The sequence below is a fragment of the Durio zibethinus genome, chromosome 26 (genome assembly GCF_047325235.1).
Source record: "Durio zibethinus cultivar Kanyao isolate XHJ-2024 chromosome 26, ASM4732523v1, whole genome shotgun sequence".
NCBI lineage: Eukaryota > Viridiplantae > Streptophyta > Magnoliopsida > Malvales > Malvaceae > Durio > Durio zibethinus.
In genome coordinates, this window is record NC_143187.1 from 18,520,305 (window position 1) to 18,547,818 (window position 27,514).

General features: G+C 33.4%; 3 protein-coding genes across 8 annotated transcripts; all 3 read right to left on the reverse strand.

Moving 5' to 3' along the window:
• Positions 1 to 85: 85 nt before the first annotated feature.
• On the reverse strand, positions 86 to 7,101 carry LOC111275382 (6-phosphogluconate dehydrogenase family protein). 6 transcript variants are annotated; one of them, XR_002688345.2, is made up of 10 exons: positions 6,849 to 7,099; positions 6,141 to 6,229; positions 5,832 to 5,946; positions 4,937 to 5,087; positions 4,324 to 4,406; positions 3,799 to 3,894; positions 2,844 to 2,982; positions 1,770 to 1,854; positions 1,395 to 1,474; positions 86 to 494 (listed from the first exon to the last, which is right to left on the reverse strand). XR_002688345.2 is itself a non-coding variant. In XM_022860741.2 (10 exons), exons 1-10 carry the CDS (start codon positions 6,987 to 6,989, stop codon positions 404 to 406), a joined length of 1,074 nt encoding a protein of 357 aa, XP_022716476.2. In that variant the 5' UTR covers positions 6,990 to 7,095; the 3' UTR covers positions 251 to 403. The 6 variants fall into 6 exon arrangements, 4 of the variants coding, with proteins under 4 accessions (XP_022716479.2, XP_022716476.2, XP_022716478.2 ...); XM_022860741.2 differs by having other exon boundaries at positions 251 to 494; positions 2,840 to 2,982; positions 6,849 to 7,095; XM_022860743.2 differs by lacking the exon at positions 6,849 to 7,099 and adding an exon at positions 6,714 to 6,840 and having other exon boundaries at positions 251 to 494; positions 2,840 to 2,982.
• Positions 7,102 to 8,163: 1,062 nt separating this feature from the next.
• LOC111274099 (LRR receptor-like serine/threonine-protein kinase GHR1) lies at positions 8,164 to 13,540 on the reverse strand. The gene is made up of 3 exons (XM_089755685.1): positions 11,353 to 13,540; positions 9,653 to 11,194; positions 8,164 to 8,886 (listed from the first exon to the last, which is right to left on the reverse strand). The coding sequence occupies exons 1-3, from the start codon at positions 12,407 to 12,409 to the stop codon at positions 8,318 to 8,320; spliced, it is 3,168 nt and encodes a 1,055-aa protein (XP_089611811.1). The 5' UTR covers positions 12,410 to 13,540; the 3' UTR covers positions 8,164 to 8,317.
• A 1,093-nt stretch (positions 13,541 to 14,633) lies between these two features.
• On the reverse strand, positions 14,634 to 24,778 carry LOC111275383 (obg-like ATPase 1). Its single transcript, XM_022860745.2, has 12 exons — positions 24,528 to 24,778; positions 24,289 to 24,456; positions 23,588 to 23,711; positions 22,969 to 23,060; positions 21,079 to 21,177; positions 18,798 to 18,911; positions 17,420 to 17,484; positions 16,524 to 16,640; positions 16,274 to 16,349; positions 15,709 to 15,801; positions 15,384 to 15,434; positions 14,634 to 15,015 (listed from the first exon to the last, which is right to left on the reverse strand). The coding sequence occupies exons 1-12, from the start codon at positions 24,612 to 24,614 to the stop codon at positions 14,917 to 14,919; spliced, it is 1,185 nt and encodes a 394-aa protein (XP_022716480.1). The 5' UTR covers positions 24,615 to 24,778; the 3' UTR covers positions 14,634 to 14,916.
• Between the last annotated feature and the right edge of the window lie 2,736 nt (positions 24,779 to 27,514).

The following is a 27,514-nucleotide window of genomic DNA, read 5'->3' on the forward strand; positions in this document are numbered from 1 at the left end:
TGCTCTAAAAAAAAGGCCTCTTTGGTGATAGTATTGTGAGATCAACAAGAAAAAAGGTGACAACATTGGCCATTGTAACTAGTCATGTTGTAAAACCAATAGAGGTTTTCCTTCACATCTTGGCTGAGTACACCCTGCCCTCAGAGCATTTATTGTTTATGTTATTGTTATTTGCACACCCTATGCACACACCTCACGCCGACCAAGGCATGGCAAGGGATACAAACATAACACATTTTTTACTTGGATATTGTCGTGAACCATTGCAACTTGATCACAAGTTTCTTCAGAATATCAAATTGAATACAATTTCTATCATCCACCAAGAATTATTCAGGGAAAACACAATGCTTTACACTGCAAAGTTCAATCCTTTTCTGTTGGTACACTTTCACCTGTGAACCTAGTTAACTTCACTCTCGCCCGAGTAATAATGGTGGAAAACACATGAGAAGTCCTCAGTTTCATGACCATCCTTGCAGATCTCTGTATATCTGCAGAAACAGAAAAGGACCGGGCCATCAGCAAGTAACTATACAGCATAAGATTTTGAGTTGCAATTGCTTCCCCATAATTTGCTAACTTATTGCAATCTGATGCAGAAGTGTCGATGTAAATCCATGTTTGTACAGATGTTATGGTATACAGGTAGAAGTATTACTAAAATCGTTTGATACAGGCTAGCTTCCTTCCCAGTTAAAATATGCAGTGTCAACTGTGTCAGACACATCAAAGTGTTAGTTAATGGCCAGACACTGACTGCTAGAACTTAAGAGCTTGTAAAAGCCTAAGGCTTTGTTTGGTAGAGCATATAGAAAAATGAAAAGATAGAAATTGGAGGGGGAGAAAATGGAAAGAAAACATGTTATTTCTTTCCATAGATGTGCTTGGTATGAAAGATGGAAAAGTATAAGGAAAATTTAATTTCCTTCCATCTATAGAGTTGAAAAAGTAAAGGAAAGAAAATAAAAGTTGTCGATTTTACCATTATATCCTTTATAAATTAAGATGCAAAAGTTATAACTTAATTATGATGAACAATCTTGTAAATATACAACACTTGATTCACATTTCTCCCATTTTCTCTCCTGTCTTTCCAATTTTGAATTATTTCTTTCAGCAAATAAGTGTGGAAAATGATCATCTTTCGTATTCATGATAATAGTATGCAGTCCATGACTGCACTGACAATGGATTACATTGTTTTCTAAACCTGTTCCAATTTGTCATTTCATTTCATCCATCACCTTAAAGGAGGCATATTCTGCATTAATTGAATGCTGTTTATTAATGTTGCAATAATTTAAGTGGATTCCAAAAGATTAACATTTCATAGCTTGCCTAATTTCAGCTATGATACTTAAATAGAAAAAAAAGTCAGTTATGATACTTACATGTTCTGTGCTACGAATGTCAATGGACATTTTAGACCAACTTCTTCTGCTGATGCTGCGGCAAGGTTTAGGTCTTTAGCCTGCATCGTTAAAATGAAAATTTTTATCCATGCTCAAGATAAGTCCACTAAAAACCTAGTGCTGGGGAAATTAGAGTCCAATGTCAAACAAAATTCAGTTACACAACGGTGATCACATATACAAGTGACCCTACTTAAGTGAACATACTTTATTCTGTACATAGTCATTATATGCTGTTTCAGCTTATAGAAGTTACCGGGCTCCAGTGTATCAAGCAACCTGATGAAGTATGATAAAAATGTGCAGTGAGCTTTTGTGAAGACAGATACATATTTGGCAAAGAAAATTGCTTACCATGAGCTTGGATGCAAATCCACCACTATAATTCCTTGAAGATGGCACTCCTTGCATAACACCAGGAACTGGATTATAACTATCACTGTCACATTGAGCATGTTTTAGAATTAAGAAGCATATGATTGGCAGATTCACCCACATTAAACCAAGTCTCCATACTTGATAAAAATAGCACAGCCTCACAGGCTCTTGAGAAAATGTTTACATATTAAGCTTTCCCATACCCTGCCAGCACCCCATAATATCTGGCCTCACAGCTTTCAGCCATGCATTTAAAACGTAAGAATGACACAGTGTAATGCTAGAGAAGACTGATGCAACTTCCAAGCTTAAAAGCCTGAAATCTGATTTAAGTGTTGGTATTGTTGTGTGTTTCATGTTTTATGGTTTTAAAAATTTTGTTTTGTTTTATTTTCGTTTTACTTTCAATTTATTGAATTTGAAAACATCTTTGGATAGAAGGTTTTTGCTGTAGAAATGTGAAAACAAAAACATGTAAGATAGAGTGATTAAAGCTTTGAAATCTTAAAAGGAAGACGTTCGATTCTGGCCAGAAGCAAAATTGTTAAACTGTAGCAGTACCATAGCGGAATTGTAGCCAAGCGGGTGAACAGTGCCCGTGCAGTAACAGTACTGAAATTGTTTCCAAAATTTTGAAAACACCATTTTCCTGTTTGCAATAATTTTCAAAACTTTTCAAAAGTTTATTTTCTGTTTTGAAAAACAAAAAACAAAACAAACTATCAAACATGTTTTTGTTTCTAATTTTCAAAAAAACTAAAAAAAAAAAAAGAAAACAAAAAATGAAAACATTACCAAACAACCCCTTAAACAACTGGTGCAGTTTTCATATGAAGTGTTGTCAACTAATGACAGAAGCACATGCTCCAAACTTGGGGTCATCACTTTCATTTTTCATCACATATGTTTGTCTTCTAACAAAACGTTTGAAGCCAGACTGAGAACTTTGATTAGTTTAAGAGGCTTGTATGTTTATTGTAGCGTCACTTGGAAGAAAAATAATTGAATTATTTTTGCAAGTGATACAGTAGAGAAGTGCTTGATACCTACTCCAACAGCGAGCACTTGAAGAGTTAAATATCTTTGTCAGAGTACTGGCAGTTATTCCTAGTGACTGACCAAGAGCAAGAGCTTCTGACACTCCAAGCATACTAACAGCCATTACCAAATTGTTGCATATCTTTGCCGCCTAAATAACGGAATCATGCCAAAGATATTAGAAGCTCACCAATAAACCCATAGAGTTGGAGAATAAGAATGAATCCTAAAATATGCCAAAGGAATTATTATTTCGCTGCCCACAGAAAGAATTCATACAGAACTTAGCTGTTTCATTGTCATATTATTATTCTTATACAAATTCTTCCAAGTCACTGCAATGAAAGAAAATATATAATAAACATTTAGTAATTACATATTACTATTTCCAATATTACAAATTTTATTATCTTAAGCATGAATGGATAAATAACTCTTACAACAGCAGGATGTCTAAATTGATTAGAGCTAATATTTGATCAAATTAGGGCTTTGACTTATTGTTTAGATCCATTATGAGTCCAATTATGCCCATCTCCTTTAAAATAAAAATGTATATGACTTAATATTACAAGAATAGTACTTTATCCAATCCAACTTCAAGTACTTCCAAGAAAGATGATAATAAAGACACTGGTGAAGCTGATTCTCGTATTATATTTTGATTGTCTTGCAGTAAATACTATGGGCTGCATGCTTCAAACCCACATCACTTCAATAGATTATGTCACATGTCAGCAGTTTCATCCGATGCTGCTTAGAAGGCAAGAAACTCTTACCATTTGTCAAATTTATTCAGAAGCCATGCAAACTATATATCAACTCTAGAATGCCTAAAATTTCTCGAGAATGTAGTCAATCTGAGTTTTCTTGTCATCTTCACTATTCATATAAAGTTCCATACTAAAGTGAGATGGTGGGGAGGGAAATCAAAAGGAAATATTTTCATGTACTTAAGAGAACTTACTGAACCATTTCCAGGTCCACCACAGAAAATTGTGTTCTTTCCCATTGAAAGGAGTAAGGATTTGGCAGCAAGATACGCGTCTTCAGAGCCACCAACCTGGATTACATGCCATCTTTTGGTCATAAGTTGAATGCTATCCAACAGAGCAACTTTAGTGCTGCCAACCTAATATCATTTTTGTTTCTAAGACACCAGACTTGTGTGGCAACTATTTTTACGTACATCATTGAACTAATAAAGTAACTATAATGTCCTACAGCCAAATTGATCCTAACAAGTATCCTCATGAACAGGGTTAAAAAATTTGGAAAAAGATTTTACTTGCCAAAAAAATTTTACAGCAGGGGAAGACTGCTATCATTTTTTTTTTTTTTGAGGGGGGGGAGGGGTGTGTTGAGGAGAGGGGAAGGAGGTGGAGAAATGAAGTTTAATGAGTATCCATATCCATTCAACGGAAAAGAATATATAAATTTTGGTCATTAAGGTGAACTCTAATCAATAAGGTGATCAAACGTGAATTCATACCATGAAAGTAAGTGAACCAGCTTCTGCACCTACAACACCTCCAGAGACAGGAGCATCCAACATGACAGGGTTCTCCCAATTATCTACACAAGTTTTATGTATTCAAACTCTGAAAATAATATGATTGTATGCATGTTTGTTTGTGTGTGTGTGTGTGGTGTGTGCACATGCATTTATATTTATTTATGAATGAAGGGTGCAGAGGATTGAAGACATATCATGCAAGTTCACCTCATATGTGGCTCTCTCATTCTCATGTTTGAATGGTGAAGTTGAGAAAATGGGGTGACCTCAAATTAACATCTCTCACACATGACTACAATCATCTTGTTTCAATTGTCTCTCAACCAAGTCAATAATCTGATCATTCTCTTCATAACAAGCAAAACAAACTAACAATTGTGTGTGTGTGTGTGTGTGTGTGTGTGTGTGAGAGAGAGAGAGAGAGAGAGAGAGAAATGAACCAGGAAAGTACTGAACAAGAAAAAAAAGATTTCCGATGCATTGATAGATAAAGAATACATAGCGAGGGACAGACTGAGCATTTTAATCTCGATGACACAGTTCTAGTAAAACCGCATATTTATATTTACTTTGACTCAATGAGTGGTACCTTTCTTTTCCTTTAAAGTGCAATTAGATACAGACATAGAGAGCTTTCTTGATGTTTGGGGATCAATAGTAGATGAATCTATTAATAACCGCGGCGTTAGGAGACTTCCTCCTTGAAGTAAGCCATTTGATCCATTATAAACATCCAACACCTATATAGATCAGATTGGTCGCTAAGGCAGGCATTTTTGCAGTTGATAATAAACCTCAAAAATCAAGGAGAAAAGAAGAATTAATAATTAAGTGCATCAGATAAATTTAAAGTAACAACACAGCTCTGGGACACCTAAGTACTTAGCTTAACATAATTTAATCAGAATATAATACATAACCCATAAGCATAAGGATCTCCAGTTGTAGTAACAACCAAAATAAGTATTCACTTCAATGGTTTGATCCTCTATAACAATGGGAAAACATGAACTGTATTTTATTACCACACTAGATAATATTTTATCCTGCATTCCTTTAGATATATCTGGTTATCTATTTATCATTACACAGTATTTCAAATTACCTTAACGATGACCAACACAAGAGGAGGACATCATCATAACTACAACATAATGAAGAAAATAGATGCAGAGAACCTACCTTTTTAAGGTTTTTGTTATCTAGAGTGTCGTTTCAACTTAGGTACTTTTCCTCTATAAACTTACAGCAAGAACCGGTGGCCATATAATTGTAAACAGAATAGGGAAAGCCAAGCTCTAGCTTATAAACAACTGCTAGGGATCTAGTGTAAGAATGATTTCATGATGACAAAAAGATAAGACTAGATGGAGAGTCCCAAAAAAACTAAAAGGTAAAAAATAAAACTAGAATCAGTAGTTACAAGAATTTTGGACCACAGCAGAAAACCATTGCAAAAACAATCTATGAGTCATAATGCTCACATGAGATGATGAAGGCAACATTGTGATTACAACGTCACTTGCTTCTGCAACTTCAAAAGGTGTTTGCTTTGTTGAAACTCCCATTTCGGAGTACATCTTCATGACATTACAGTTTCTGAATTAAAAATAAAGCTGCAAATTTGATTTAGAGTAGAAATGTGTGTGCTGCACCTTTACATAAAGAAAAGCCTAAATAGCATAAAGAGTAGCAATATTGATAGATAAAGAAAAACATACAACTAGCTGGAAACAAAGGAAGCAAAGTAAATCATGGCACTTTAAAGGCGAGAAAAGGTTTGAACGTATTACACATCATGAACAGTCATTTTGTATCCAGCCTTGAGTAAATTATTTGCCATTCTGGATCCCATATTTCCCAGCCCGATAAATCCCACACTCTGTCAAAAGTAAATGAAATGATACATACAATCCAATTAGGAGAAGCATCACAAAAAATATGACGGTATGACAGGGTAGCATAACATTTTTAAGTAATTAGCACTAAAAGAAAGAAAGAAAAAGAAACTTTATTATTTGAAAAGCCATTTAACAATACAGTTTCCCAATTGAGAATGCTCATGCAAAGACTTGACTGTGCATTTTTCAAGAGCATAATTTAATTCATATATACCCAAGTATGATAGGTTTCTAATGTATTCACTGAGTAGATGACATGGAAATGAATCAACAAATTCTATCTCCAGTTAAACAGCTAGGACCAAAGCAATATATTTCATCAAACAGATAAACCCAATTCTATCTACTTCAAGGAAAACAAACAAACAAACAAACAAATAAATAAATAAAGATTGGTTGGGTTTAGAGTTTAAATCCAAAGACATGAAAGGCAATAGCCACATTAACTTTGTAAACGACGTTTACCCAACTCACGATATGCTTCCTTCCACAAACTCAAGGAGAAACCCAGACTTCATGCTTGATAATGGGAGCATCCAAAGCTTATGATAGCCCAAAATACAAAAGGCAAAAGCTTTGAGTTTTGAGAGAAACGCTAACCTCAAAGTGGGAAGAAGAGAAGCTGCGAGTGGGAATGGAATGGAAAGGGGAAGACGAGAGGATCAGTTGTTGAGAGAAGGAATTACAAAGCAGGGCTCTCACTCTGTGACTGTAATTCCTCATCATCATCATCGTTGCCATTGAATTGATAATATAAAAGTAATAATCTATGTTTCCAACAACAAGACTTGTAAGTTAAAGTAGCAGTAGAAATTCTACAGTTGAGCTTGCTTCACTTCACAACTAGGATCATCTCCTTTCCACACTCATTTTCCTCAAAAACGGAAGCGTTTTATTTTCATTTGATAAGTGGAAACTTACAATTAGGTGCGAAGAGATAAGTAATAATTAATAATCATTGCTTTTTAAAATATAATTTCAATTGAGTGTAATTTAAGTTTTAGGTTGCAAAAACTAAATTAATTTTTATAAATTCACGTAATCAATTATAATTTGTACATTTTATCGTACCAATATTATGAGTTGGATAATATTCAAATAAGCTTTTGAATTTTACTCGAAAATAGAAATAATTTTTTCTAAAAAAATAGAAATAATTTTATGATTTTTTTTACATGTAATTAAGATTACAATTTTTATTTGAATTAAAATTTTAGCAATATAAAATATTAAAATGATATAATAAAATTAAAATAATAATGAAATAATAAATAAATCATGAATATATTTACAATCTAACTATTCGATCAATCCTTAAATCTAGTCTAACTCAAGCTAATTTTTAAACAATAATTTTTTTTTAAGTCAAAACTTAATCTTAGTAACATTTAATTAATAAAAATTAATTTTTTTATTTAATTTTCAAACTTTTAAAATCAATAAATCGAGCAAAATTAAGTCTTAAACAAAATTTTTAAAAAATTAATTAAATTTGATCTGATCCATGTATAAAATAAAATCCTCCCCCCCCCCAAAAAAAAAAATTATCCGTTTATAAACCGGTGTCATCAAATTTTATTTTTGAATCTTGAACAAAATTTTTAAAAATTTAATTGAATTTGATCCTATTTATAGATAAAGTGAAATTCCACCCCCCTCAACCCAAAATTTTTTTTATCGGCCAAACAAAATCACAATATAAGTAATAGTCATTTAAGAAGTGATCCACTACTCATTAAACTGAAAAAAGTCAATGGGCTAAACTTTGATTAACATCTGAAATAAAAGATAACCGAGCCCAATAAGACTAAACCTCAAACCACCCGAGCTGAAAATGCATGCCTTAAGTCGGACAAAACAAGCATTGAAACTTGTTTGGAGACGGTGGATTTTGTCATTCAAAAACCAGCAAAACTAGCTGAAACTTTTCTAATTCATTCCATAATGTGCTTCATTTTTACAACAAAATTTGAATGGAAATCAGCTGATGGATATGCCAAAAGAAAAAGAGTCAAAACGGAAGGCCAATGAGGGATTGAATTCCCTGAATATTTCAATCTAAAGATTGATTATATAGAAGAAAGATCTTCATATATAGTCTTGATACCTGGCCTCTCAGAAACAGATCCTACACACCTTAATGCTATTCCAAGGACCTCCCTCATTCCCTTTTCAGCAGCTGAATTCATCATCTCTCGTGCCAAGGCAGGATCAAAGCAATCTGCTACCCTCGACCGCACCCATTCCTTCAAATCAATACCTTCCTCTTCCCCAGGAATTACATCACCAGCACATCTGCCTGTTAGAAGTTCCAACAGAATCATTCCGAACGCATAAACATCTGACTTGAAGGAAAGCAGCGGTTTCTTGGTGTCAGCCAACTCTGGTGCGCGATAACCCAGGAGCCCCGCATCCAGAATTTGTTCCATAGTGCCAGCTTGTGTCATGAGGCGGTGTAGGCAGTAATCAGCAATACGTGCATTAAGGTCAGGTCCATCTAATAGTATGTTTGTTGCTTTTAGGTTACCATGTGGAACAGCACGGTCAAAATGGAGATAGTTTAGGCCACGTGCAACATCAACAGCTATTTTCAGCCTCTGTGCCCAGGATAAGGGTGGGCCTTTCCTTCCCGGTCGATCTGAAAATATAAGATGAGATCAATATTTGTAATGAGAATGAAAACCAGACATATATATAGAAGCTACACATATTCAAATTTTATCACCATCATGCTTAAGAACATGATAATACCTAAATGAAGTCTCTCATACCTAGATGTAATATGGGGAACATTCCAATATTTTTAAATATATTAATTCTGCAGCTTTTACATACTAATTTTTTTAATATATGTAAAAGATGTCATGACTAAAACCTAAATTACATAAAAACTAGGAAAAGAGTATCTAATAGGAAAGCATGAAAGATTATATTATATCATATCATAAATAAGTTATTCCTTCATGCAAAAATCATCTATGAAAAAGGAAGAATAAATGGAGGTGAAGATAGTAAGAGAGTGGAAGAACTTGCCGATCCGTGCTGAAGCTCTTAAAGATATTGGAATAGAGTAAAAAGACTTTACTGCTTGATATACTAAACCCAAACAGTGAACCAGACCTGTCTTCTACCCAAGCATGGGACCTAGCCCCCTCTATTTTCTAGGACTAATGAAAGGTCTATATGTGGATCTAGAATTTATATTGAAACCTAGACAGAGGCACTACACTAAAGAAGAAAGGGACCACGCATATGTTTTTTGACAATAAGGGTGAAACAACAGTTAGATCAAATAATAAGATTTCCACCATCCCCACCTCCCCCCATTATGTTTTTTTGATAAGTACTGTTCTAATATGAGACCTACAAATAATGTGTTGAAAAACTACAGGGTAAACAGTTACCATAAAGAAAGCTTGCGAGACTTCCAGGTGAAATATAATCAGAAAGAATCAGCTTCTCATGCTGGGTGGGGCCCCAGTAGTACCCTCTCAAACCCACTACATTAGGATGCCTAACGTTTGCAAATTTTTTAGCCTCCTTGGCAAATTCTTTTCTCTGTTTTGCCACCCCTTCTCTGAGCCACTTAACAGTCAAGAAGGCTCCGTTATCCAAGGTTGCCCTGTAAGAAGTCCCATGGCTGCTCCTTCCCAAAACTTCTGCTGGAGCCCTTGACAGCTCCTCTGGTGTCAATGTGATTGTATCATCAAGAAAATACAGCTCACCAACCAATCGATCTGGTGATCTTACATCCAATCTTGCAAGGTGCTCAGCGGTAAATGACTCTCCAGACTCCGGTGACCAAGATAAATGGCTGGTCTTCGAAGGAGAGTAGCCAGTCCCCGCTGCCATTTTCTCACCGGGAGTGATAATTTCAGATGATGATCCTTTCCGTGAAGACACAAGATCCTCCGCCGAAACAACCAAAGCACCCCCACTCTCAGTCCCAACAATGCTAGAAGGGTTTGTTGGTGCTCGCTTGCGAACACCTTTACTTGTAACATGCTCTGGAGGACTTCTCCTTGATATACGGATGTAATTTAGGAATATAGCAAGCAGGATGAGTAAGATAAGAACAACCACACATGACACCACAATCACCCATTTGACAATTGTGTTGATCGGTTTCCTCCTGGAATGTTCAGCGGGGGCATTATTTGATCCGGGAGGACCACTTGGAAAATTCAACTTAGAATTTCCAGGGTAGAAGGAGGAAGAAGGGAACTTCCTTAGATTTTCTGGTACAACTCCAGAGAGATCATTGTAGGAAACATTAAAGCTGTGAAGACTGTTAGGTACCTTGTTTGGTAAAGATCCAGTAAAATGATTCTGGGATATATCTAATGAACTTAGAGAGTTCATGTCAGCCAATGAAGTTGGCAGGGAACCAGATAAGTTATTGCCTGCAAGATTGAGCACTTGAAGTCCAGCCAACGATCCAAATTGGTTGGGAAAATAGCCATTGAGCTGATTGCGAGAGAGATCAAGAACATGGAGGTTGGATTCACTAGAACGAGAGAACTCAATAGCACCAGAAATTAAATTGTTCCCAAGATGAAGTTCTTCCAAAGTAGCCGAGTTTAGTAGGTCATTTAAAAGAGGTCCATCTAATTGGTTGAAACTGAGATCAAGGACACTAAGCTTAGGGTACTGCATTATCACTTTTGGTAGAGAGCTGCTAAGAGAATTATGTGAGAGGTTGAGATGATTTAAACGCAAAAATTGGGGGGTTACCTCAGGAATCGATCCTATCAAAAGATTCTGGCTGAGATCAAGGTATTCAATATTACCCCATTTCACCATCCTGGTTAAATTTCCTTCTAATTTGTTATTTGATAGATCAAGTACAGCACAACTTCCAGTCAGTAAAGGAAGTTCCCCCGTGAGCCCATTTGAGGAAAGATTGAGCATCTGCAGATTGGTTGACATGATCATGGATACCGGCCCTGAAAGATGAACGAGGAAATATGAGGCATGGTAAAACGCAGAAAACTGGACAAAGAAACTAATTTTCAATTAGTAAGCAACAAAAAAAAAAACACATATATTCAAGCTTTTTAGCATTCTCATTTTAGCTGAAGTAGCCATGTCATTTAAAGGCTACCTGAGAGATTGTTCCCACTTAAATCGAGCTCGTTTAAAAGCAGAGAATCTCCTTTCAGCAGGACATTAGGAATGAAGCCCGAAAATCTGTTGTTACTGAGCTTAAGAACCTGAAGATCATATGCAAAATTAAATCCAGGCAATTCTCCAGACAGCTGATTGTAGCTTAGATCCAATACCTTCAAATTTCCAAACAACTGAAGCTCATCTTCCCCAACCAATGATCCAGTAAGTTGGTTGTGGCTAAGATTTAAATACTTAATACTTTCAGAAATGCCGGGTAGCAATTTCTGCGAATTAGAGCTCTGCAGCATATTCCTACTAAAGTCAACATGGCTGGCATTTGATAGAAGGAAAAACTCCCCATATAAGCTTCCATCTAGCATATTCCCATGCAAGTCAAGCACCTGAAGACCTGAAATGAGCTCAAAACCTTTTGGAATTCTCTTGGTAAACTGATTGGAAGATAAATTTAGATACAACAGCTCATCCAATTTTGTTAACGAGGTTGGCAGTGAACTAAACAGGGAATTGTGACTCAAGTCCAAAGATTGGATTGAAATAAGCCCTGAAATTGTATCTGGAATTGAACCTGAGAAGTTATTGCTAGCCAGTGAAAGATTCCTTAAGCTCCCTAATTTACCAATGCCAGGTGGTAATGATGAAGAGAAAAGATTACTTGACAAATCCAGAAACTCAAGACTTTTGAAGTCACCTATATTGTCAGGAATGACACCTGCAATAGAGTTGTTTGACATGGAGAGTTTCACAAGCTTCGTAAGGTTCGAAAAAACACTCAAGTCTGCATCAGCAGAGAGACTTAGGTTATCAAGGAAAACACCAGCAACATTTCCACCATTACAGACAATCCCATTCCAAGAAGAAGGGCAGCCATTGAAATCAATGGACTCCTCGTTCCATGAATCAATGACATAACCTGTAGGGTCATGCTTAATACCCTTCTTGAATTCAAGCAAAGCCAGAATGTCCTGTGAAGGAAGCTGCCCCATGGCAGGAAGGAAAAATAGGAACAACACTAAAAATTTAAAGAGCTTCATATTAATCCTATCAAACCCAAGTTAGCCACAATTTCAAAGACGATAAATAAACGGAGAGTTTCCACTTCTCAATGCTGAGATTGGAATACAACAAAATGAAGTTCAGAAAAGTTATGGTTAAAACGCAAAAATAGAACCCAAAAACTCCTTCAATCTCTGCAGTAATAATCCCTTGTACATAAAGCATCAAAGTAATTGCAACGTTCTAGAGGAAGTCCTCAAGCTCTTAAATCCACAGACTCAACGAGGTTAGAACCATTTTACTAGCGCAATAGTAACTCTAAAAGCCCTTTCCTCAGGACAAGCAGCATTCACCTTTGGAGGAGATGGAAAGAACAACATTCACAAGTTCAACGCAAAACTGAAAATGTGATCAACAACACAGTAATATACCTGATAAAAGAGCACTTCATAACAAAGCCAAGCCTTAAAAGAGCTGATTCTGGTTCGAACAGGAATGAGTGATGAAGATACTGCTTTCAACAAGTAACAATCTTTAACTACACAAACTAAGCTAAAGCATTAAACGAATGAAATCAACTGCAACAACACTGGGCCCCATTCAGAGATCTTACCACAAAGACATAACAATGCAGCCTTTTTCTTACCAAGATCCCTTCTTCTATTCTACCAACAATGTAGGCTCAAAAGAAACTTCTTGTGTGAAAAGCTACGACTTTAAAGCAAACAAAACCATTTCCTTGCCAAAATGTAAGAGTTTCGCACTGGCAAGAGCTCACTCAAACAAGAAGTAGCAAACAAAAGAGAGCCACCCAGATATATTTTATTAGCCATGAAATTGTAAACCCTTTTAAAAACAGTATATTTTAGCAGCTTAAAAGGGCCAAAACCCTAACTTCTTTTATGACAATGACATCAAAGCTGCACCCAGAAAAGGGATTGCCTTTGTCCCTTTTACTGTTCTTTTTCTTTCTAAGAAGGCATGTGGTTTTAGAGGACCCAAAAAACAAAGCCCTAAATTTGTTTGCGTTGGTTGATTAAAAGAAATCCTTTAAATTTTAAAAAAATCAGCCATTAAGTCTTTCGTTTTTTTGAGGTTTTTTAGAGGCTTAGAACTCAGAGTCAGTAGGGTTACGTTTAGAGTGGGGAGAATGTGTCAGCAAAAGGGACGAAAAAGAAAGAGAGAAAATGTTTAGGGATTTTTAGGGAGAAATTGAAAAAAAAAGGGATTTACCCGCCAAGGAAAAAGGAGGGAATGGAATCTAATTTTATTATTGTTTTTATTAAATCTTTATGACATGGTGGACGTGAAAGGATTTTATCAAATCCAGTTTAAGGTTGTCTCTGGATGTCAGATCAGTGTATGGGACCCACCAATGCCCATTTGACCAGGGTTTTTGACTTGTTTTTATTTTCTCTCGCTTTCTTTGCCTTTGCCAAGGTGGCGGCGAGTGGTGAGTTTGGTGGAGACATTATTGCATGGGCTGTGATTTGCTGTAGAGGGTGGACCCCTGGGCTCCACCTTTCTTCACATATTCGACACTAGATGATGACACGTGGAAAAGTGGTCCCCAGTTGTGGAATGTGGAATTGACGATGACGATGATGGTTATTAAGAGAGTAGGAGAGGACCACGAAATGACGAAATGACGAAATGACGAAATGACGAAATGAAACCTTCTCTCTCAACTGCCAAGAACGAAAATCATAAAAAGCCAGGTAAGGTTATCTGCTCCTGCTGTCATCTAATTTGTAGGGACACGAGGATAATAATAATAATAATAATAACAATAATAATTTTATAATTGATTCGTGAGAAACAAAATTATTAGATAAAACGGGCTTGGGTTGTCCTCTCGGAATGTTATTCTTTATCTTTTTAATGAGGGTCTAAGTTTAGAATAGGAATTCCTCTCCTCAAGCTTTCTAACAATTAGCAAAATCTACAGAAATACCTAATTTCTTCTTTATATTTTATCTATTCATGTTCATTGTTTTGACATACTTTTTATATCTTATATATGACCTCTATGACTCGATAATTTAAAACTTAATATAATACTATGATATAAAAATAATACAAAAACTTTATCAACTATATATAAATTTAATAAAATATAAAATATATATTTTATGTTTTCATATAAAACACGATAAAAACACACATTATCAATATTTTACACAACATGAAATATATAAATTGCCCCAAAATAAATTCTACACAGTAGCATTTTAGCTGATAAAAGCTGCCGAGAAAATGCAATTTCAGTTGTATATGCAATTTCGGATTGCTGCAACAAATAAATGTCAAGGCTACACAAGACTAGCTTTCCGGAGCTTTTAGATTATATAGTAAGTGATGTATGCAAAACAGCATTAGGGTACAGAAGTTTCTACAAACAGCTGGTGCTGAACGAGCTATCGTCCAAATATTCTCCCTATAAAGCTCGTAGATCAAAACAATAGATGATTGATGCATAACCAATATCACACTCGCCTTTAACTCCACTCTCTTGGGCTTGAAAGTAATTGTCATATGCATCACTTCACTTCTTCCCACCTCCAGAAACATTGAACTTGAAAAATATTACGTCTCCATCTTGAACCACGTAAGTTTTCCCCTCCTGCCGATATTTTCCAGCAGCCTGACCAAAAGGACAAAAACAAGTCATGCACCGAGAACCATGCAACATTTGACAAGTTAATCACAAAAGGAAACTTGTATACATAAACTGCAGAGCAGCCATAGCTCGGGATGCAATGACATAGTCCACCATGACTGTGGCTTAAGCAAATTGCAACAACTCATACCTCTATCTTGCCATGTGAGCTTAAATCCTAAGATTAGCAGTTGATCTTTGATCACATGTTTTGGCAAGTTATCTTTTCTCGCAAGATACACTATTTTTTTTTCCTTGAATAATTAGTTATTACTCTAATTCTGAACCTTCAACTGACATTTCGGGAGTACACAATGAAAAGATAAACGAAAATCATTCATAAATATAACAACCTTAACGGCAGACTCACTGCCAAGCTCCTTCAGATCTTCAAATTTCATGACCTGGACATCGAGAAATCAAAGTCACCAACAGAAATTTGACATGTATAAGTTATTATAAAAGCTAGTAAAAAATTCAAATACATAGGTAGCGGTGGCAATCAGGTGGGTTTGGATCGGGTTATTTCTGGGAAATGGGAAAAATCCGCTCCAGTTTACAGATTTGAAAAGTATAATCATTGTAATAGTTCATCACAGACGATAATGCCGGAGCAAAATTTAAAATTTCCTTTCAAGGAATTAATATAATGTGAGAGAGTCAAGATCTAAGAACAACCTCAGCACAAATAAATCCTCTCTCAAAATCAGAATGAATGGTTCCTGCAGCTTGAGGAGCCTTTGATTGCCGTCTAATTTGCCAGCATTTCACCTGGAAAAGACAAAAAGCAAACCATTGTATTGTACAGCCATCATTTGGTTAAACCAAAAACAAATAAGCTAAACTGCAAGAAAATCTCCAAGAAGAGATCCAGTTTAGAGGAGAGCTTCAAAACTAGCAACTGCATGGACCTTAAGGGAATTCAATACCAAAGGAGGACAGTCACTTAGATTACAACACTGAAATATCAGTCTGTGTGTGATGTACCCAATTATCATTGTGAGCTGCTATGAATTCTAAAGACATGATCTTGATCTTGAGATAGCATGCTTATCAAAAAAATGTCACTGCTGAAATGACAACATAGCATAAGAGCAAGGTCTACAAAATCAATATCATGATCTTAGATCATATTTAAAAGCATTCAATACTCTTAAGATCCTTCAGACAACTGGTTAATATTTAAATAATAGAACCAAGCATTCCAATTTAATAAATAAATAAGAACCAAAGTATTAGATACCTCATCAGGGCCTGCTGTGAAGAAATATATGAGATTAATCGCGGAGAAACCAGTCTTGATGATCTTTGGAAGAGCACTGTAACCAAAAAAAAAAAAAATGCTCAGCATCATGCATACCCATTAAGAAAAAGGAAAACAAGTCAGGTCAAACATTAGGGCACCAAAGACTATCTGACCATGAGACTTGGACCTCTCAGACTCAAAGCATTTTAAACCATCATAATAACAGAAATATCCAGTTTCAACTAACCTTTGTACCTTGTTTTCCTCACAATACTGTGCTGCTTCTTTAGGTTCCATATCAGCAAGGTTTCTCTCAAACACACCGCTGAAAGGAATGATAGGTTCAGCTCCATGTTCTTGCACCCTATAAAGGATAAAACAGTTCCCATTCAAGTTGAGAAAATGCAAACCTTAACAAATTTTTAGAAGTATGATAAATCTAACAAGTAAAAAGATATTTTCCAACAACAAAAAAAAAGAGCTGCTTAAACGAAATTTATCCGTTTTAGGTAAAATATATTTTTCCAACACTAATAAATCTAAGACAATTGTCCAAAAAAAATCTAAGACTGTTGTATTATTCGGTTTTATATTACTTTTGGTATATTTGGTATTTGAGTTTAAGTTAGGGTTTTATGGCTTGAACCTATAAATACTTTGGTTTTTATTTTTAAGTAGGTTTTAAATTGCAAATTGCTGAGATTTTCGAATATTAATTTTGAGATTTATCCCTCCAGTTCTCTTGAGTATTTAAATTGCAAATTGCTGAGACTTTGGAATATTAATTTTGAGATTTATCCCTCCAGTTCTCTTGGGTTGTCTCTCCTTATCTTCTACTCCTCTATCAATTTCCTTTGTTTCTTCCCAATTCCCTCTAATTTTCCATGTGATCTCTAGCTTCTTTCTTTTTCCCCTTCCTGTCCTACGTGAATAACAGCAAATATGCAACCTAAACCTTGGAATATAAACTCACGGGGATAAGCTTTCAAGACAAATAGAAGTGCCAACAAGCTAGCTCAAACACAAATAAAATAACAGACATAAGTGTGTTCTCCGTCTCACTGTTTTTCCTGGCATTATACAGAACAAGCACATGTAAACCCAAACCTCCTAAACACACAGAGAAAGGGCAAGAGAGCATACCAAGCATGAATCTTTGGCAAGAACTTGTTCTTTTTTCTTTGGTAATCTTTCTCAGTCATGTTAACCTGCACATTGAATACAATAATATTATAATAAAATCTCTAGCCACATTCTTGAAACTGTGAAAGATAAAAAGACACTACTTTCTCTAAAAAAATTTTCATAATCAGACATAACACATCTGAAACGCTCCCATATTAGAACAAGCAGCAACATCATCCAAATTGATTAATGGACAATTTTTTGTTGGTTTTTATGTTCAAGAACTTAAAACAAGAAGAAATTGGAAAAAAAAAAAAAAGCCAGCTAGAAATAACAATGATCTGTCAAGCCAAAACAACTTCAGATCACTTAGTTTCTTTTTGCAAAAACAAAAACCATTTTTTTGTCATTTGAAAATCTAAAGTACATATGCAAGACATTTAGTTTCTTTTTCCAAAAACAAAAAACATTTTATGTCATTCGAAAATCTAAAGTAAGTATGCAAGACGTCATCTATTACCTCATAATAACACCTGCTTGGATACAAATTTGGTCAAATGGATTTATTCGCAGTTTGATTCATTCTCATTACAAGACAAAAAATTTCACAACATAAGAAAGACCTTGCTAAGAATAAAGTATCCATCCCCGCGTGTCTCAATTGAATCTCAGCATTCAGAAACATGTCTATGATCATAAGTAATATTCAGATCATCACTTCCAGAAATATGATTACGCAAATATGCCTATGTTTTTTCAACAAGGAAATAACGATCTGAAAAGCATATTAAACATGATATAATAGTAAGGTTATAGTTTGCATGGTTTTTTCCTATGTTGGTCATACTTGAGAGTTTTCGATGTACAAAGGTATGCATCTGACATGGGTGCATCTTTTTCTATTTTTCTATGTTGTTCCTTCTATTTGGAGGCTCAGGTCCACATAACAATCTCCATGTTTAGGTGTCAGATATGTGCCCAAGATGGGTTCATGAGGAAAAACAAGGAGTTGGGACAACATTAGTTTATTTCATCAATTGTAGATAACATATTAGCGGTGATCAGCCAAGTCAAACAATTTTATAAAATTGGTACTAATATGTGAAAATAGATTAGGTATCCACACAACTGCAATCCTATTTAAGACTAGAATAAATGGCCATATCATTTTACCTCGACTTCAAAATCATTTAGGTAGTTATAGGAAAATCTTATAGCAGGATGTTATATATAGATCAGATATGCAGCATGCAACATCTGATGATGAAACATAAAAGATAGATTTAGCACATACAAGCACATCTTACTTAACAGATAACAAGAAAGTATTACATAATATAACAATAAAAAAAGTAAAATAAAAGGAATACGAAAGTAAAATAGAAGGGAAGCTCACCAAATAAACAACCGGCTTGGCACTAAGCAATTGAAAAGTATTCAATATCTCAATATCAGCTGCTTTCCAGTCCCCTAGACGAACATCTTTTCCATCCTCAACCCATGCCTTAACCTTTAATATAACAACCCTTATCACTTTTGGGTATTACTATAACCCAACATAAACAAATTTAGCTATATAGCATAAGCTCACAAAAAAAGAACATGATAATCTGGTTAGATGCATTGACTACTATAAGAGAGAGTATTTGGTAGATCATTAGAATAAAAAGACACATTTGAAACTACCTCCATTCTTAAACTGAAAGCTAAAAGGTTCATTTTCATCAATTCAAACCACATGCTTCTAAGCCTATAACCTCTGTTATCAATAAATACTATGAAGTACATTTGCAAAAGATATTGAATCATTTAAAGACTACAATATGTCACATGCAATAACAAAATGGGAAAGAAAAAAAACTAATACACTATCGGAGAGAAAAGTTGGGCAAAAGAAGTTGCAATTGTACATGGAAGTAGTAAAACTGTTGCATAAAATAGAGAAGATAGAAGTAATTTATACAGCATATTTTAATCATGCTTTTGAAACCTAGCCTATTGACATAATTTAATTCAATGTGCCAAAGTAATAACATTCCTATTTAAGACTCATGTTAATTTCTTTTTATCTATTTATTCTTTTTAAAGAAGAAAGAAGAAAGAACCAACCAAAATCTGATCCAAAAGTAAACCTAGCCCACTCAATCTAAGAGTGGCCTGAATGGAAGTTAAAAATAATAAGAAAAACATATAACTTCTTGGGTTCACTTAAAACTCAAAACAATCTAATATGAAAAGACCCCAATTTTATAAGACACAATGAGCTCAAATGAAGGCTCCAATACTCAAAAACCTAGAATCATTTAAATAAATAAAACAATAAAAACTCAAACTCAAATAACTTAACATTCAAATATATAATACAAACTACTCAAAATGGCTTTAATTCAAAATAAACCCACAAAACCTACTAAATTCCCATCTATATATATAGGGGATTATCGCTTAACAAGAAAAAATGAATAGTAACATTAAAGAAACAAGGCCGTTTAAAAAACGGCCAACGCATTTAAAGTATCTTCAATTTAGTACATCTATGATCTGTTGTTTTATGATTGTTGCTTATGTTTTTAGCAGGCATGTTGGATTTTTCAGAGTTGCTAGATGGTAGTTTTAAATTTTCAACCATATCCCCTATAGCTTTGAAACCTAACTAGCTATTCTAAGAGTTGATAGATCTAAGCTCGTCTTTGCTCAACAACTTTTCTCTTTCTACAGTTTAGAGTTTTTCCTAGAGATTATTTGGTTTCTACTGTGTGTTAGTTTGATTATTTATGTTTCTTTGAAAATTGTTGGTCCTAGAGGTCTTTTTTTTTCCTTTTAAGACTTGATTATTTATGTTTTTTCAACACTTGTGTTAGCCCTTCTATGATTCTGTTTTTGTCTTTGGTTTTTTTAGTCTTGGTATGTCTTCATCTTTTTCTAGCCCTGCTATTTCTTGCAAGTCTTCCACTATTCAGCTCTTGTATCTCTTCATCTCTATATTTCCTTCTTTGTCAGGTTCAGTCAATTCAAAAAAAGGCCAAATCAGTTCGCTTGTAATATGTTGAACATGATTATTATTGCTATTTTTTTTATCCAGAATACAAATTACTATTAAAAACAAAATTTAGATAAATCAAGACTTTCTTTATGTTTGGTGACAGCTACTCTTTACCAATGTTTGAACTTTTGACCACCACCAAGGTCATGATCTTTGGTATTTGAACTTCTGACCACAAATTTTTAAGTTGCGATCTTAGGTGTTAAAACTTTGGCCACAACTTTTAGGTATTGTGCCTAAGACCATTAGGCCTAAGATGAGGGGCTGGCCACAACTTTTGAGTCATGGTCATTGGTGGTCTTAAGTTTAGCATCAAAAGTTGTTGCTAAAAGTAGGAACTCTTAGATCAAAGCACCAGAATAAATACAGGACATAAGCGGATCTCCTACATTTTGTACCTAAGAAAACTAACTAAATTTAGTAAACAATATAAAAGCAAAAAAATAAATCAATGTCACAGTCCACAAACTATGGGCTGCGACCTAAGAGAATCATAAGACAAGTCTCCTCCATTTACGACACATTAGCAGGATCAACAGTAAGAACCAATAAAAAAGAATAAGACCCACAAAGAATAAGTGAGACATGACGAGACATGTAGCAAACAGAAAAGATCACATGTTCAAAATCCTACCTTTTGACACAATTCAAGCTCTATTTTTAATTGCTTGTCATTACTCCTCTTCATGCTCTTTTCAAGATCCTCTATCTTCTTTTCCATAAATTCAACATCCTAAAGAAAATAAAGTTTAGAATAAGTAATCAGAAAATAAAAATCCTGCTAGGTTCTTCAATTTTGAAATAGAAGTACAGTAATATCAAAAAACTATCAAAGAGATAAAGGAATTAATGATGAAGCAATGACAGGATTACATTCCTAACAAGCTGGATATAATAATACCAAGTGAAATCTTTTAGATGATGCCATAATTTGAATTTCAAAAAATTAATAGCTAACTTTCTCCAAAATAAGGAGTAAGGAGAAGAAAATGTCCTTAAATTCAAGAAGACAAGAAAATCCAATCAAAGCCATGCACAGACATGCATATAAATGCCTTCATTTAATTAGCAGCAATATCTCAGTAAAATCTCGAATATGAAAAGCCTCAAAAGCATAATGGTTTTCCACTCTTTTTTCTGCTTGGAAGTTTAACACAGAACCTACTGAGTACTAGCTTAAACCTTAGTCCCCAATGGCCTGTAACCATTTGCCTGCACATAACCCTCTATAATTAGCCCTTCTTTGATATTAGAGTAAACTACACCATTAGTGTCACAGTTTCTATTTTAGTCACTAAGTTGATGATTTGTGTAAGTTCATGGTTACCTTATCAACTCCTAGAGAATGCCTAATACTAGCCAACTCATAAATAGTCTTTCCATGTGGACTGATAACATGCAAAATAAGCAAATAAGGTGAAATAGGGGGGAAAAAAAAAAGTTGACTTGAAAATGAAATCCTTGCTCACTAACTTCTACCACTAATCTCCCCTAACCATAAATGCCCAAGCATGATCCAAGTACAAGGGCCCATGTTGACTATTGTCTTATTCCTTTGACGCCTATTGACTCTTAGTAAACTCTTCTCTCCTTTTCATTTTTAATTTTTCTATCTGTTTCTTAAATGTTAATGATATTTATTTGATCTTTGTTTTTTTAGTTCCAGTGATCAGGGTACAATTCCTAGTAGTCTCAAGTACCAACAAAAAAAATAATCTTTTCTATTATGTGTTTCTTTGAAAGTCACCAGTCCACATGAGAAAATTTTCTATAAGTAGGCTGCCTATTATGAATTCTGTTAGGGATTAATGGATGATGACAACAAATTGAAATAAACAGGCAATAATTAAGTAAAATAGAAATTTTAAAACTATGGCGACTGAAATATAAATTTTAACAAACTTTAACTAACTAATGGTGTAGTTTACCCTAGATGGTAAATAATTTAAACTACTCTTATTAAGTAATAAATTAGACAAGTAGATCTACTTTATTAAACCTCCAAGACTGTAGAATTGACTTGAATTACGAAGTCCAACTACTCTACTGTAAGTACAACCATCTTTTTCTTTCAAAGACAAGAAATCAATAAAGTTTACAGGGGCCTAACCAAGGTCCAGGACATAACAGCCAGAACCCCCCCCCCCCCCCCCCCAAAAAAAAAAAATTCTAAAATCTAGTTAAACTGATATTACAAAATATTGATCCCTGACATTATCACACATTTTACAAATATGTAAAATACGCAATAAAATAAAAAAAGTTGCATATATTAATTACAGGTGAGGCCAACGCAAAGCCTAGAATCAAGATGTGGCTCTGCAAGTAGGCATAAAACTAACTCAACCCAAAGCCAAGCATATGCACGAGTATTAAAGCAATCTTCCAATTACCATGTATAAGGAGCATATAAATCCAATAATATCCAATGAAAAACAAGCTAGTGTAGTATTTGAGTTGTATTATAAAAATCAGAGCTCCAAATACCTAATTCAAGTACAATAGAATTCCAGAATTCACAAACCTTTAACCGTAACTCAGCACTAATAGTCTCTAAATCCCTTACAGGATCCACGGAGTCATCAACATGGATGATGTCAGAATCTTCAAATGCACCTGTAGGATTGAGTGAGGATAAAATTAAGAATTCCAAAGAAATAATTTTACATCAAAAGCAAAAAATAACAACTATCAAATAAAAATGGTTTACATCAACCTCAAGCTTATTAAAAAACAGTACCAACATAAATTTTTTTATAACTCTTAACAAGCCTTTGCCATAAGGTGCACATGGAAAGCCAATTAACCTAACTCACAACATACTGATTGATCTAGAAATCCTTCAATAGAAGCTAAAACACCATGATTGACCATAGTGTTAGTTACACGATACAAAATGTTGTAAAATTTTTAACAATCTCAAACTTAATTCATCAAAATAGTCCTAGAAAGTAGACTGGATTAGAACAGTAAAGTACTCGTAATACAACAATTGAAAAGCAAAATTAATATTCAGCAAGGTTTGAATAGAACTAAACATTTATGTCGCATCATATTAAGAAAACACTAAAGTTTGTTATCACAAGAGTATTATAAAAACAGAAAATAGAGATGTTTCTGGCTTGAAAGCCTAGGCATCTTACGTAAAACATGAAAAATGCCATCAACTGCACGGATGTGAGACAAAAAGCTGTTGCCCAATCCTTGCCCTTGATGAGCACCTCTAACCAGTCCAGCTATATCATGTATTTCTAAGAAAGCTGAAACCTGTTGCACCAGAACAGCTCAACATTTTATATGGAAACTCATTAAGAAAACGATAATGAGATACAGTATAAAAAGTAGTGCTTCTGCAATAAACAAGTGATGACTATTATAATAGATAAAAAGATATCTGGATTATCCAACCATAACAAAAAGCTGCAAGCTACATCTTCTACAATTAAGGGTAAATTAAACCACCAAGCAAAAGCATGGATCTATTTGTCAGAAACATTTGGCAAGCAATATTACCTAGACCTGGCGATTCGTGTCATATAAAATATTGAAATTTGTATATTCGTATTTTACACGAAAATTATGTGTCACCATTCCTACCCACACGAAATCAAAAATACATTTTTTTTTTTTATTTTGTTAAACCCATATATAGTTATTACTAAAATTTTAAACCATATCACTATCATGTCCTTTTTGCATATGATGTTCGTGTCATATCACGATATCGTATTTTAGATTGCCAAGTCTAATATTACCATTAAGATAATCTGGAAATGGCCCGCAATAGTAGCCGTCTAGAAGTGTAAATAATGCTAATTTTTAAGCAAAGAGAGAACAGTTATACCTCATTTTTGGGCTTGTACAATTGGCAAAGCCATTCGAAGCGGTCGTCAGGGACATTAACTCGGGCTTCGTTAGGCTCGATTGTACAAAAGGGGAAGTTCTCAGCAGGAATAGAAAGCTTTGTGAGGGTGTTAAAAAGAGTAGACTTGCCCACATTTGGCAATCCCACCTGCAAAAGAAGAAATGACTGAGCTTGCAATCAGAAATGAAATGGCAAAGGGAGAAGAAGAAGAAAGCTACGATTCCGATCTTGAGGTGAGAAGAGAATCGGCCAAGAATGGGCCTCTCGGCTGGTGCTTCCTTGGATTTAGCGGCTTTCGGAGGCATTGCTTTGATTGCAGTTGTAGCTTCTAGGGTTCTGCGCACAGCTGTGACAAGTGAGAAGAAGCGGAGCGCTGAGGGGCCAAATTTGGAAACGCATTTTTATACCCAACGTTTACAACCCTAGCGGTCGAGGCCGTCACCTTTTTTTTCCTCAATGAACTTCTCTTGATCAATCGTTGATCGCTTTTTTTTTTTTTTTCATTTTTGAAAATTTTGTTTTTTTATTCGAATAATATTGAAATATTTATTAATATATTAAAAATCAGTTATTGTTCAAATATTAAATTATTAATATTAAAAATAGTTAGATTTTAATAAAAACATTTAATATTAAAATATTATATTAAGATTAAAACTATTTATAATTTATATTAATATTTTAAAATTTTAAAATAATATTACTATTCCTAAAATATTATTTTTATTGATATAATAATATTTATCATTAAAATATTAAAATATTTATTCTATTAAAATAATTATATTTTATATTGGAAATATTTATTATTAAATCATAATAAAAATATTATTTATATATTTATTATTATATACATTTATCAATAAAATATAAAAATAATATATTTTAAATTAAAAATATTAAAATGATTAAAATATTCATGGAATAATATAATAAATAATTTTATACTATATTTATTTTTTCTTAAATAAATTTTTATATTTTTATTGTATCTAAATAAATACCTATTATTTTATTTGTATCCAAATAAGTTTTTACTTCAAATAAAATATTGATTTATGTTAAAATTTTATTTACAATATTTTATTTAAATACAATTTAAAATTTAAAATTTTATTTAAATAAAAATTAAAAATTAAGAACTTTTTTTATGCAAATTAAAAGTCTGTGGCTTATTTGATGTAGTAAAAGTATAGGAATTTATTTAAGAAAAGTGATAAAGTTAAAGGATGTTTTTATTATTTTAACCATATTAATATTTATTATATATTTTAAAACAATAATATATTAATATTTATTATTAAAATATTAAAAATATTTATGTTTAATAATATACAAAATTAAATATTAGAAGACTAGTAATATTAATTTTTTTAATTATTTTATTAAAACTAAATAAAAATATTTTTTTAATATAATAATATTTCAAATGTACCAAATTAAGATTGTGTTTAAACAATTATGTCCGAATGTCAACTTTAATAAAACTATAAAAATATTCAAAATTGAATATTTGCTAATTTGAAGTACAAATGAAGATTATGAAAGAATATCAAGAAAGAAATAAATATAATATGAATTTTTTATACTTTTCACACAATAAATGCTCTTTAATGTTTAGAGAAGATAGTAGATGGAAGCAATAAGCTTTTCTTGGCTTTTTAAAAGCTTAAAATGGGGTGAGAGACCTATTTTTATATGTAAAGAATGTAAGATAGCCATTGATTGCATTAAATATTTGAAATTTCTGTAAAATTTCAAACAAAAATAGTCATTGCTTGTTTTTTGGGTACAAAGATCAATTGGGTTAGTTGAAAATAAAGACATTTTATGCATAAAAGCCACACCTGATCAATCAGATAAAGGACATGATTGATCCCCTAAACCTAGGTGATCGATCCTCTGTGTAGGGTGATCAATTCCTTTTGTGAAAAATGAAACAAGTTTTATTATTACATAAAAAATGAATATCGAGTTATATTGAAAACCTAACCAATTGATCCCTATAATGAAAGAATCGATTGATTCTTTAAATTTTTGCACGGGTGAACTTTTTTACCAAAAAATAAATTGATCCCTTTGCTTAAGAGATTAATTGGGTCAAGAAAAAGATCAATCCCTTTTATTGCGTGATCGATCCCTTCTGTCTTCATTTGCCCAAAATCACTTTTGTTTTATTTATTGAGTTTTCTTTTGATTCAAATGCATTTTTGGTAAGATAAAAAGCTAGAAAAATGTTCAATTTCATATTAAAACAACTTGGTTCATGTAAAGCAAATTTTATTTTGTCATTTTAAAATACGTTGATCAATTCAAGGCTAATAATCTCTCATTTTTTGATAAGATAAAATCAAATGAAAAAAAAAATTGCTTTGAAAAACATTTTTCCTTTTAAAAGTAGGCTTCCCCTAAATTTAAGCATAAAAAATATTTTTAATAAGTTAAGAACAAGTAAATAACCATCTACTATTTGTTGGCACATTAAGCACAATATTAAGAGCATTAATAAATATGACAATATCAAGATATTCATTTAAGTGTAAGCCTAAAGATTACTCTCTTTATAGCAAGTGATTTAAATCCAAAATAATTTTTCCCCTTTATTAGCATTTGCAACAATTCAATTTTAAACAAATAAGCAATATAGACATATTTCATATTTTCTTCTATTTGCAAAACTTTTTCCATTTTTAGCAAATTTTTCGTTTCATATTCTTTTTCTCCATTTTTGTCATAACAAGAAAAGCAAGACAATTAAATGAATATAGTAATCAATTCAAGGCAATAATAAACTCAATATATGTTCAAATCAAACTAACTCAATACCACAACTCAATGCCATAGCAAATCAATCAAAATATAATTTACTACGTAATATCAATTTAAACCAACTCCAACATAATATACCAATTGCCATTATGAAAATGAAATGCATATGTCATTAATATAAATGTTAAGTACCAAAGTTTAAACCATAATGTAACTTGTCTTTAAGAAAATTAAAAACTAAAAAAATATATATATAGGGAAAACAACTAGGCATGGCATCAAGGATGAGTCACAGTGGCGGAAGATAAGGTTAAAAATGGTGGAAGTACTGGTTCATCTCAACCCTCATTACTTGAATTTCTTTAGTCATGGCATTTTAATTTAGCTCCAAATTTTCAAGCCTTGAGTTCATGTCCCTAACAATGGAGTGCAAGCT

Coding starts and splice junctions, on each gene's coding strand:
- LOC111275382 (XM_022860741.2), bottom strand. CDS start 6,989: ATGGCAACGATGATGATGATGAGGAATTACAGTCACAGAGTGAGAGCC. Junction 4,407..4,936: donor CACTTTAAAGGAAAAGAAAG/GTACCACTCATT, acceptor AAACTTGTGTAG/ATAATTGGGAGAACCCTGTC. Junction 2,983..3,798: donor GTGGACCTGGAAATGGTTCA/GTAAGTTCTCTT, acceptor TCCGTTATTTAG/GCGGCAAAGATATGCAACAA.
- LOC111274099 (XM_089755685.1), bottom strand. CDS start 12,409: ATGAAGCTCTTTAAATTTTTAGTGTTGTTCCTATTTTTCCTTCCTGCC. Junction 11,195..11,352: donor AAGTGGGAACAATCTCTCAG/GTAGCCTTTAAA, acceptor TTCATCTTTCAG/GGCCGGTATCCATGATCATG. Junction 8,887..9,652: donor TCTCGCAAGCTTTCTTTATG/GTAACTGTTTAC, acceptor TTATATTTTCAG/ATCGACCGGGAAGGAAAGGC.
- LOC111275383 (XM_022860745.2), bottom strand. CDS start 24,614: ATGCCTCCGAAAGCCGCTAAATCCAAGGAAGCACCAGCCGAGAGGCCC. Junction 21,178..22,968: donor GTGCTGAGTTACGGTTAAAG/GTTTGTGAATTC, acceptor TATTTTCTTTAG/GATGTTGAATTTATGGAAAA. Junction 18,912..21,078: donor AGCTTGAATTGTGTCAAAAG/GTAGGATTTTGA, acceptor GTTATATTAAAG/GTTAAGGCATGGGTTGAGGA.